The sequence below is a fragment of the Colletotrichum aenigma genome (assembly GCF_013390185.1).
Source record: "Colletotrichum aenigma strain Cg56 chromosome Unknown KSG_Cg56_contig02, whole genome shotgun sequence".
Classification (NCBI taxonomy): domain Eukaryota; kingdom Fungi; phylum Ascomycota; class Sordariomycetes; order Glomerellales; family Glomerellaceae; genus Colletotrichum; species Colletotrichum aenigma.
Genome location: NW_023500908.1, coordinates 1,112,907 through 1,125,243, shown reverse-complemented (window position 1 = coordinate 1,125,243; position 12,337 = coordinate 1,112,907). Strand labels below are relative to the sequence as shown.

General features: G+C 53.6%; 2 protein-coding genes across 2 annotated transcripts; both read left to right on the top strand.

The window, feature by feature from the left end:
• Positions 1–2,173: 2,173 nt before the first annotated feature.
• Positions 2,174–4,768, top strand: CGCA056_v002332 (Transcriptional activator protein acu-15; the record flags this gene model as incomplete). Its single annotated transcript, XM_037317591.1, has 1 exon — positions 2,174–4,768. One exon carries the CDS (start codon positions 2,174–2,176, stop codon positions 4,766–4,768), a length of 2,595 nt encoding a protein of 864 aa, XP_037182605.1.
• Positions 4,769–10,277: 5,509 nt separating this feature from the next.
• Positions 10,278–11,894, top strand: CGCA056_v002331 (Secondary metabolism regulator LAE1; the record flags this gene model as incomplete). Its single annotated transcript, XM_037317590.1, has 10 exons — positions 10,278–10,448; positions 10,505–10,539; positions 10,594–10,679; positions 10,735–10,757; positions 10,815–10,941; positions 10,990–11,027; positions 11,085–11,122; positions 11,173–11,307; positions 11,386–11,805; positions 11,858–11,894. The coding sequence occupies 10 exons, from the start codon at positions 10,278–10,280 to the stop codon at positions 11,892–11,894; spliced, it is 1,110 nt and encodes a 369-aa protein (XP_037183109.1).
• Positions 11,895–12,337: the final 443 nt, after the last annotated feature.

The window sequence follows — 12,337 nt, the reverse complement described above, 5'->3', positions numbered from 1 at the left end:
ATCATTCTTCGATAGCTCCCGACGAACGGCTTAGCGGCCCCTTCTCATTAAGCGCACGTCCTCCGCCCGGGCGGGCTGTAGTCGGCTCGTCTGTCGGCTGTCCAGTCGCCTCAAGCCCGGTAGAGGAACTGGACGCAGGGCAAGCAGAAGCAAGACACGAAAACCAACATGGCAGAAAAGAAGACGCAGGCAACTGACCTGGACCAAAGCTGGCCCATCTGCAAGTTGCTGCAAATACTGCTGGAAGGATTCCGGATGCACATCATGTCCTAAAATAGGCCCTCAGCCCACAGCGCCAGAAGTCAGTGGCACAACCCGAGAGAATGCCGGCCAACCTCCAACAGCAACAAGTCTCCTGCAATAAAGTGCAGAAGTGGAAGAGCTTCATGTGCGGAGTCTGCAGGTTCTTCCCCTAGCAAGAGTCAACCGAACCAACGACGGGCACCCAACTCCCATCCATACATCCTATGAAGAGTGTCTGTACATCCATCCATCCACACTCTCTTGCACACCCACACCCACACCCACATGCACACACACACTTTCTCTCTCTCTGCCTCCCTCTCTTTCTCTCTCTCGTCACGTCTGAACTCTTGCCCGCCCTCAGTCAACATCCACGTCAGGCAAACCCCCCCTTTCCTTTCCCCAGGCCTAGATGTCGAAGCTGCATGACTGATTACCCTCCCACAAGTCGGGGCGCATCATTACCTCTTCTGCATCGTGGGCGGCCTTGGGCGACTGGATCTGTGGTAACGTTTGTGCCCTTTTCCTGGCCCACCATTCACGAAATCCCCGATGAAAGTAGCGCAAACCGCGTGGTCTCTTCAGATCATAGAACACAAGTCATATCAACGCAAGCCAGCCCAACCAACTTGTCAAGCCCCTTTAAGATGACCCCTGTCTAGGGAAACAGCAGTTGTGGCCATGTTCTCCTCCCCTGTTTCCTGCGCAAAAAGTTGAGGACCAGCACCCTGGCCAAGTCCAAGTGGGCTTGTCGACGGGAAATGTCAGTGAGTCGCGGCACGGCGACCTTATTCTCGAAGCTGTTGCCGATTCGCCATCATGAATCCTGGGCTGGGTGTCGACGCTTGACCACAGGGATCATGGGACTTCCTGGTGACTTGTCCGAGGTTCCTGGGTCCCTCGCCCTCTTGAACCAGGACCCTGGCACCCCGGCAGCGCCCACTCTCCGGTCGAAACACGTTAGTTACTTTGGTTGATGAGCATCTTCCACAGCCCTGTTCGTCCTCCTTGCTTCCTGTGCTAGTGCTAGCAGGGATGCCGTCGAGCCCTCCACCACTCCAGATAATATTTCCGATTCTGCTTCCACGCGCGGAGAGCCCCGGATCCAGACCTGATGCCTCGATGGCACCGCAAACCATCGTCACTAAACCCCCGGTGCTTGTATTGTACCCGTCGAGTGACATAGCGACCTAAGCAGCGCTACTGTACCTTGCCTTGCCTTGCCTTAGCCTCCCTTGTCTTTCTACCCTACCCGCTTTCTCTTTACTCCGACCAGACGCACTCCCCATTTCTGCCACCATCCCGCGCAGCCACATCTTGTCATTCTTTACACCTCTTTACCCTCCATCTCGACCTGTTGGTTGCTTCTTCCTCCTGTCTTTTGTTCAAGAGTTAAGCCGTTCCTCACTGTCATGTTCCTTGGTGGTTGACTCGTGGCTTGATTCTGAACAACACCATTCTCCTCAAAGACGGCTACTCAGACGGATTTTGGAGAGCATCCCGCTAATCCAAGTCCTGCGTACCAGATATCGTTTGGTAGCACCCAATTCTACAGCGGGTTGACACAGCACAACAGCCGTATTCCACGCTCATCTTTGCCGTCCTGCAGTTTTGCGGCCGAGGTCAGACAAGCAAACCGCCGGAGTCGTGGGTCTAGCCTGTCTCGAGTTACACAGGACAGCTGCAGCAACACGCGTTCTCGCCAGCATCGTCGAAGAGGACGGCAGTACGCCTGTTGCCCGGACGCGCGAAGACAAAATCCAAATCTGGTTGACCTGTGTTGCTGAGTGAGCCGCAACTTCACACCGGCGAACAGCATTTTCGTGCTCGTGACTGGCTCCGGGTCTAGCTTCTGGTCCCCGTGCCAACTTCCGAGTTCACTTATACCAACCAGACTCTCTCGTCTCGCCAACCCGACACATCCGTCTGTATGTTCGTGGAGCGCCGCCTTCCTCTTGCTCATCATCTTGGGGAGCCCGTGGAGACTCCTCTGAACCAGTCGCGCGAGTACTGGTCATTTGAACAGCGCTCCGCAATGGCTGCGTCGTCGCACAACCCGTATCCACGATCCCCCAATCCTTCCACAAGGTCGTACGACTCCTCTTCGGTTTCATCTGCGACCTCACCTAAGCAGCCATCTCAGTACCTTCCCAGAGGCTTGATGAATACAGGACCGAGGACAACGGCGGCGCCGCCGCCACAACCCATTGGCATTCCGCCCTTGCCACCCGTCAACCAGAGCGCCTTCACTCCGTATACGCCAGTGACTGCGGGCTCGATCATGGGACGCGATTCACTTCCCTCGGCGGAGTCGGTAGCGAGCACACCAGGCCCTTCTACAGCTTCGTTGCCGCCCATTTCGCAGGCGCAGAAGAGAGCGTACAGGCAGAGGAGGAAAGACCCCAGTTGTGACGCATGCAGGGAGAGAAAGGTTAAGTGTGATGCCACAGAGACGACGAGCTGTTCGGAATGCTCCAGCCGCAACGTCAAATGCCAGTTCACGAAAGAAACCAACCGTAGAATGTCATCGATCAAGCAGGTACAAGACCTCGAGAAGCAGCTGGAACGCCTGAGACGAGAAAATGGCAGCATGAGGCGGATGCTTCAGGAGAGAGATGGTGCGATGGACGTTGATCCGGATGGTCTTGAGCAACTCCCCCTACAACTCCCCGAGATTGGTACCGAACCGAAGCGGAGGAAGCGACCTGCCCCGATGCATGACCTGGCGAGAGCGAGGTCCAACATGCGCATCTTCTCTCGTGGAATCTGGAAGCCTCCGGCGCAGTATCGTCAAGCACCGACGACACCTTTGTTTGATCCGCAGAGGCCTGAATTGCCCCCGAGGCAGACGACTGACCAGCTGCTGCACGCCTACTATGGCTCAGCCCATACCATGTTTCCTATCCTACACTGGCCAACCTTTCAAACTGGAGTCGACGATCTCTACAGGATGGGGAACACGAAATCGGTACAGCCGGCGTGGCTCTCCACGTTTTTCTCTGCGTTGGCACTAGGAAGTCTCTTCAGCTCGGACCCCCATTCACACCGGGCCTATCGAGCCGCGGAGCTCCTCGAAGTCGCCCGGGGCATGATCGACCCCTGGAATAACGACTACGTTCTCGACAATGTACGGGCCTTGGTGCTTGTAATTCTGTGCTTGAACGAAATGAACCAAAAGTCTGCCGCCTGGACGTGGCTAGGCACCGCAGTGCGAGCTGGTCAGGATCTCGGCCTCTACTCAGAATCCGGACCTTGGCCAGTCATCGAGGGCGAGATGCGCCGACGAGTTTGGTGGACGATATACATCCTGGACCGTAGCTTGGCGCTCGATCTTGGCCGCCCTGTCCTGATTGACGATTCGGACTGCGATGTTTCCCTTCCCGCTGGCGTTGACGATCACTACATCCACGAAGGCGGTATTATGGTGCCACCGGGCCGAGAACCCCTCAACCACTCGCTCCTAGCTCTGATCAACGTTATCAGATCGTACTCGTCCCTGATCAAGACATTGGCGGCCCCAGCTGTGGCCCCGACCAGACTCGCAACGTTCGATCAGCACTTTGTGTCGTGCCTTCGAGCCTTCCCACCCGTTTGCGACACTTCAAGCACAGGGCAGATCTCTCCTCACCTCCTGACACCCTTCACCTACCTGCTCCACGCTCGTCTCGTGTTGCACCGCCACAACCTCGCTGCAACCTGCCCTCCCGACGTTCGCCTCGCTGCTATGGAGCAGTGCACTCACACAGCTCTTGAAACAGCTTCCCTCCTCTCGCGCGCTACCCCGAACCTTGCGGATGGTGCAACAGCACTTCTCACCACGCACACGTTCCGATGTGCGCTCTTCCTCTTGCTGGCGGGGTATTGGGACCACGCAACGACATGCCTGCGCGCTCTCGCCTCCATCGACGCAAGGCGCGACGTCGCGATTCCCTGTGGAAGATTCCTCGCCTTCTTCGTCTCAGCACTCGGCACCAAGCGCAGCGAGTATGCCTCCTTCGTTGCTCGCACGACGCCGCCGAAGCCCTTCGCCCCGCCCCCTCCGCCTCAGGGCCGATCTGGCCCTACCCCTCTGCAAGAGGCCCTTCTCCACGACGAAGAGCTCCTGGCGTATGTCAGCGCTGACTTGCAGGCCGCACCGGACGCTGCTTGGATCTGGGCTGGCGGGGAGCGCGAAGCCATCCTTTCTCCCACATCGCCGGGGTCCATCACTGCCTCCGGCGGTGCCAGCAGTGGTCTGTTCAGTGCGGAGCAACGTACCGGCCTGAGCGACGAAGAGATGAAGGACTGGGGTGGATGGGAACGTCTTGAGGCAGCCATCCGCGGGCTGGCCTCCGGTAATACGACGCCCACCCCAACTTCCGCAACTTGGTCTTCGGCGTTGCCCGCGGGAATCAAGTCGGAGGGCACGCCTGCCCCTGCACTGCCGAGCATCATACCCGCCAGCGAGGGAAGCAGCAGCAACAGCCCGACGGCGAGCGCAAAGGGTCGGCCGCAGGACAGGCTGAGCATCGCGAACATCATCTAGAGAGACTACTCAGCCTGGCGCCGTACGATCCCTGAGCGACCCGTCCTGTGGATGGTGTACCGATTTTCCCAGGGAATACCGCTACGGAGCCATACATGATCTTTTCCTGATGTCTTTTCGCAGTACCAATACCCAGGCAACAACAAAATCATGACCGTTCACGAACGTCACGGAAATGACCAGATTCGGAAACCGCGTAACGATACGACGGTTTCCCAGGACAGTCTTTGCGATTGTCAAGTCGACTGGAGCCATCAATCCGGCTTCACTGTACGATAATGTGTTGATCAGGCTATAGACGTCGTCTTTGCCGTTTCATCTCTCTTCTTTTTCTCTTATTATTCCACAGTCATTTTTCGCCAAAAATTTCCTTTCTCTACCACCACATCCAGAGCGGGCGTAGCCATACAGGGCCCCCCTCAAACCATTCGTTAACACCTTAATGTCTGCACTAAAACACCGGGCGGGGGAAGCAGTGGAAGCGGGGAACGGTGGCGGCAGGGTCTCTCGTGTTTTGGCATTTCCCTTTGTGTCTCTTGGCCTGGTTCGCTGGAAGACCAGGTCCGGGTGAAAGGAGTTTTTACCAAAAGCCTTGGTGGGAAATTGGTGGACAGGCGGGGAAAAAGCAAAGGCAGGCGGGATGTCGCCCAGTGCCTTGGCAACTTCATATGGCTCCATCCAACGTTTGTCGAATTGGTCATTTTAATCAACCGTGGGAGACGGGGGCAGAGGAAGAGGCCGGGCCTTTTTTTCCTTTAGTGGGTGGACGCCAGTGCAAAGAGGATGATGGCTGGAAAGTCGGTTTTTTCTTGATTTGCTGTCTTTGTTTGGGGAATATTGTTTATATGGGGGGTTGGGCTGACTGGACGTCGAAATCATCTTTTCTATGTTTGGAACCTTTTTTTTTTTCTTTTTTTTTTTGTCGCAACTGCGGAATTTTGTACTACGCAAAAAAGTTGCATTACCTACATGCACATAGGTTATGTACAAACGAAGCGGATTTTTACGGCTGGCCAGCGAGGCACGGAACTCGCTGGTAGTTTCCAGACCACGATGACAATCTTTTGTTTTTTGGAACTGTCCTTGTGTGATATCTTCGTCTTGAGATCTACTGACTAGGAAAATTTGATTGAAATCATTACAATTGGGATGGGTGCGATGGAGTGTACACAGCGACATCTCTGAGAGCATAAACTCTACGCAAAGGCGCATTTTGCAGGGACAACAAGCTCTCGATGGCTTCAACTCAACCGGATTCAACACCAAGCAAACGATTAACGCAATCAAAAGCCACATGATTTCGGGCGTCCAGCAAGGTCAGCCCGCCGCAAACGCTCCGAACACCGCCCTTCGCCTCTTCGCGCTCATCTCGCACTTGGCCAGTTGACACAAACCTCGTCACACCAGCCGAGCAGCCAGGCCCCAGGCGCCAAACGTAACTACCGAACAACGGTACGACTGGATATCGTGATGGGCACGTAAATTGCCTCAAAACACTTGTTTCTCTGCTCTGTCGCCAGATGTGTTTGTGGTGCTTGCTGCGCCTACCAAGGCAGTGAAGCGAGTCGATGCCTTCCAAAAGCTTCGAGAGAAATGTCGCAATGTTGGTTTTGGAAACGTCAAACGGCACGATGGCCCCCAGGTTCAGACACAAGATGGAGAGAGAAACCGCGCCAACACGGTCCCCTCCCCACGTTTGGCGTCGTGTTTCTCGTCTGCTGGGGGAGTTGGTTGGATGCCACTGGGACAGCGCAGCATAGCATAGCCAGCTTTCCCTTTCAGCGGGGGGGTGGTGGTTGGCGATTTCACTGTTTGGTAACTGGTACCGATGACCTCCTCCCCTTGGGGGCTACGGTACGGCCCCATCAGTAAGGTCTGGCGTTAGCCCCAATCTTCTGTGAGGAGGAGAGCTGTTTGAGGTGGTATGGTGATCCAAGACCCTGAGATGTGATCTCTGCATTGGGCAGCGTGGTATGGCCAGGGAACTTCCCTCCCCCTTCCCCCAGGAAGAACTAGAACGCAGATGATAACCAAAAGGTTCGAACGCACTGCCACCGCCGAATGTATTTTACCACACTCCACACACCACCCTTTCCCTCCTGAACGTCCGCCCATTCCTGACTAGCGGGAGAGTCTCAAGAGGCTACGGAACGTAGAAGATGCGTGTCACACATGCTGCAAGGATCTTTGGGCTAGCGGCAACGGGTTGAACCTTGGTGAGAGGGCCACCACCCAAATGATGTGCGAACTGGCCTTGTCGGTTATCGTGGACGGACACAGCCTTGTTGTGATTGACTGATGGTGTGGGGACTTGGTGAGAAAACAAGCTTATCGCTGTCATTGATTCTCTCTGCTCGCCCCCCTTGTTCTTGGCTGTGTGGGTGATGATCTGCTCAGTCAAAATCTCTGATGTAGGCCGTTTCGGGTGCGGGATTGGGACGATTTAGTGACGGGTTTGACGGGATGATGTGATACGGGGGGGTCTGGCCAACTAGCGCCAACTCAACACAGCCCTTTCTTGGTTTACTTTTTCTTCTTTTTCTACCTACTGGTTCGTGATCGAGACGTTGACACAGAGTAATTGGTCCGTGATGGGGTTTCTGTTGCAAGTTTTGGGCGTTGGCTGTTGTGACGTTCTGGAACCCCCGTCCCTCCCCGGCCTCCATCGAAAGGTCCTCTCGACGGACCGTGACAAGATTGTTTTAGATGGTTGTCATGTCAAAGTGTCAGCGGCGTCTGTGGGCAAAGTGGGTAAAATCGGAGAATTCTTTCTTCATCGTTTTGCTTTTCTGCCTTTTTTTTTTCTGCCTGGGTGGTTGGCGCGTGCTGGAAAACGAAAACGATGGCACGGCTTTGGAGGAGAGAAGGGATAAGCACAGGGAAAGTCGGGGACCGCCCGGCCGGCATCCCGGGTCTTGGCTCCTTACCCCCCCCCCCCCCCCTTCGCCTAACGTGGTCGGGCTTTGGCCCCCGCCGCCTCTTGGCTTGAAGCCGCATCGGCACGCGGCGGCCGGGTACATCTTGGCCCTCCCACTAAGATACCTATCCTTCGTTCAAGGTTCCGGCGTTCCTCTCTTCGCGCATCATCTCCAGGGATTTGTGCGCTCTGGGCTATCGATTGTGACTGCCCTACCAGGGATCATGGGCTTCTCCGTTTCGGGAGGGGGATTAGAAGGGATGCTTCCCGAGGGTTGACGTCGGAGTTTAGACTGCGATGCGTGGTGTTTAGGGTTGCCGGTCAGGACGCTCGCCGTGGGAAGGGCTCAGCGGTAGGAGTGGGAGGCCGGGGGCGCGGCCCGGCTGCGGTCGCTTGCTCCATCGACTAGAGACCGGTGTGTCCCTTGGCGATGAGGTTGTAATGTGTCAACACTGTGGCGCGTTCCAAGACTTGTTGGCTGTCGTGTGAGGCACGTTGTGAACGAAGAGGGTTGACAAATACCGTCGATGAGAGGGGGCTTACTGAGAGGGGATGCTGGTGAGGTGGACTTTGGTGTAAGCTGGGTACGCGTCGCGAACCTCGGATGCGGTACCTAGAGACTGGGAACAAGAAGGGTGCGGAGATTTCATCAGACAGAATGCGGTTTGACGTGCCGCGTAGTAAGGTGCCTTCAGACTGCAGAGCGTGGCGATGCAGACTCTGATGATGGCTCTACTGAGGAGTGTGTAAGTGAGGTTCGGAAGACGCGCCACCGTGATACAACGGGATGAACAGATCTACGGCAGACCAAGACGAACAAAGTTGCGAGTTACCATGGCTCTTCACTCATCGTCAGCCATGCGTATGAAAGCAATCAATGCTGGTTAGTCAATGCAACAAAAAGTCGAAAGAGAAGAACCCGCTGGATTGGACTGAGTCAATCGTGGTGAGGATTTGAGCCTCACGCGGGGGTCGAACCCGCAACCTTGAGATTAAGAGTCTCACGCTCTACCGATTGAGCTAGCAAGGCGGGTCTGATTATTAATCAAACGGAAAATTCCGCCGTCCATGAATCCGACCACGGCGGGCCTTCGCATCGTGAATGCCTCATCGCGAGCACCCGTTGTGTAAGTCTGTGGTGGTCGAAGGTTGAGAATTTTCTTTCCCCGTAGTCAGAATTTAGGGGCTAACATCACTTTCCTTTTTCTCTTTCTCGTCAAACCCCTAGCTGTTCTTAGGTTCACTCGTGCTTGACTCTTGAGTCCTTCGTTGCTGGGTCCTTTTCCTGTTTTAGAGCCGAACCTTTTATTACGTATTTTGCAAATAATAATTTGGTTTCTGCCGCTGTTGAAACTGCAAATAGTTTAGTTTTGTCTATGTATTCTATTCTTAACGGCTTAGCATGATGCAATCAAGGCCTCCCAAGCCGCAGAGACCATAGTAAAAGTTGCCCAATTTCACTTTTTCTATGACGATACTAAGGATATTCTTTATCGCATCATCACCTTGAGCACTTGAGCATGTCTTGACATCGATGTGCTGTTTCGTTTTGATTAGCTGCTTATCGAAAGCTATGCTTACTCTTGTGATCTGAGATATGGATGACAAGGTCATACTTTGACGCCAGGAAAGAAACTTCATGCTGGCATATGTGAGGTGTCTGAAAGGGGCGCACTGTAATAGTGAAATCTCACCTGGACGGAACAACGCCAGAAACCCCAAGTTGAATGATCATCATTGAGAACGGTATTAGTTGCCAGAGCCGCACTCTGTACCAGATGGGAAATAATATCTCTAGGATTTCCTGAGAATCAAGCAAGCTTGTGGCAGACTGGCGAGTTATTATGGATGGCTGCGCAGCGATTCCATGATTCAAGTCTTGGTTCCCAAGAATGTGGCGTACCGAGACGTTAAAGAAATCGCGGGAGCTGCCTCTCCATGTTGCCCTTTGACAACATTGAGGTCTTAGCTCCAACTTGTTGCGACCAAGCAGGTATGGATATATGTGAAGTTCTGGATGAGAAGAGCCGAAAAGACGACTAGATTTAAGGAACTGGTTGTTCTTCCACGTAGCCGACACCCCGCCAAGTTTTCGCACTGTTCCCTCACTTTATGTACGTGACAGCGTTGAAGAGGAAACGGAGGCGCTAACTGGGCTGATTGATGCAGATTATTCGTGCAGAAAGACCGGGGATAGCACAACGGCCCTATTCCTATTCGCGCAGGTGGATGAACACCGCGGGAGCGCGGGATGAGCCCCACTGCAGTCACATTGGCGGGCCGTTGATTAGCTCCCGACCCCAGACGACTACGAGGATTTTGAGTCGGATTTAGAGACCACGACGTGTGTCTGCATACCCGGCATGCATAAACAGTGTCTATTGCACCAACTATGGGGTCACCAGAGTCACAGAAATCTGTTGGAACCAACGGTACAAATATTCAGGGTTCTCCGTCCCAGACGAACCCCTCTTCCTAGGCTTTTCCATCTTCCCTCTACGGCATTCAGGCAGGAAGTCCGGCGCGGGAGTAGCGACAGAAGAGACTTTTGGGCGGTCTGCATCCTCGCGCCTCAGCTGATTTGAATTCAACATGGCCGACTTGTCCAAAGCTCCGAAGTCGCCCGACTCCACACCAGGACCGACGGCTACGTCCCCAGCGAGATCCAAAGCTGCATCACCGAGATCAAAGACTGCATCGCCAAGAAGCCCGGGATCACCAGAGATTGAAGCCGCACCTGACCAAGTGGAGGTTGACGAAGGGGTTAGTTATCCAAGGTCTGAAAGGGAAAACAAAAAATTCTAACCTGCATTGGTTAGGTTGATGCCAGTGCCTCCGTTACTGATGAGCAGTTGTAAGTGGTCTCCGGCCACGCATGCTGGATATGGTATTGATGTTAGACTTGTAGATCTACGTACACCGCGTCTCTTTCGTCGAGTGTCCTTGATTATCCGACGGAGAATGGCCGCCGCTACCATGCTTTCCGGGCTGGAGGTGAGTGACCACAAGAAGACACCCATTCCCTGAACAAAGTTGACCATGGCGATAGTGTACTATGGACCCAACGATGAGGTACCACGGCCTCCAGAACGAACCATCACTTCGGGAAACTTACCTATATTTCTGTAGACTGAACTAGACCGACTGGACCTCCTTTCAGCTGTGGTCTTCAAGACGATTGGCAAGTTGTACTATGCTCCCGTCGAAGAAGAGAAGACCCACCGAGTTCTCGATATCGGTACTGGAACTGGCATTTGTATGTAGGCCACTTTGAAACGAAACCTTCTATACTGACACAAACAAGGGGCCATTGAAGCGGCAGAACACTTTCCCAATGCTGAGGTTCGTTATATCATGTTTGACTGCTGCTCTTGAGTGGGGTTCTGACGTTGATCGCAGATCATTGGCAATGATTTGAGTGCCAGCCAGCCAACATGGTGAGGCCGAGAATGAATACAGCCCTTGAACTACTACTAATCTGGCAAAGGGTGCCGCCCAACGTAAAGTTCGAAATTGACGATGTTGAAAGTCCTTGGGTGGCGAAACCTTACGACTTCATTTTCAGTCGCACCATGGCAGGCGCAATCAAAGACTGGCCAAAACTTGTCAATAATATCTACAAGTTGGGTCACCCTCCCTTGAGCAGTTGCAACTCTCAAATGTACCTGCCAGTCAGTGCTGACTGTTGAATGTTGTTTAGCAATGTTAATCCAGGTGGATGGGCTGAATTTCAAGACTGGAACACCAGATACTACTCTGACGACGGTTCCCTCACCGATGAACACGCTTGCACCAAGATGTGCGACACCTTTGCGGAAGCCTGCAGTATCATTGGTCATGATCCTAATCCTGGTTCCAAGATTGCGCAATGGGTAGAGGAAGCCGGCTTCATCAATGTCTATCATCGTCAATTCATGATCCCGATTGGACCATGGGCAAAGGACCCTCACTATAAGGAGCTAGGGATGATGAACTTGGCTCAGATTCTGGAAGGGTTAGAGACGTTCATGTTGAGGCTCCTCACAGGAGTTCTCGGTTGGTCGAACATTGAGGTTCAAGTCCTGCTCGCGCAGGTTCGCAACGAGTTGAAGAAAGGGGTGTTTCACGGCTACATGAAATTGTGAGTTCCGTTTGTCACTTCTTGTCAATCAATACTAACTTCATCCGTGTAGCTATGTGGTCTACGGCCAGAAGCCAGACGCTAAGTAATGAGCCAACGCGACACTACACAGACCATGCGAAACCGTTGTGATCATTGTGTGTTTACATGCAACACATGTAGTGTCGGGCAAAATCAAAGAAAGAATTCCGCTTTCTCCAAGGCCAAATGAGAGTCATGCAAAGGAAACTATACTGTGGCAGAATGTCGGTCTACTTATGCCCGATGCTCGTCTCTTAGACTCAGTATCGCTCCATGACAGCAACTCGTCCTGAATATATCCCTAACCAGGACTGTGACCAGCTGTGCTGTCCAAAGATATTTACGTTTTTCCATTGTTGGAGCCTCTGTGAAATGAACGTGCCGGTATTGTAAATCCGTCAAACACCTCTTTCCCACCGTGCCACGTTTTAAGTGATAGGATACTGCCGCGGCCAACCTGCATTCATGGTTGGAGCCCTGTCGGAGCGTTCGATCTGAAGAGGAAACAAGC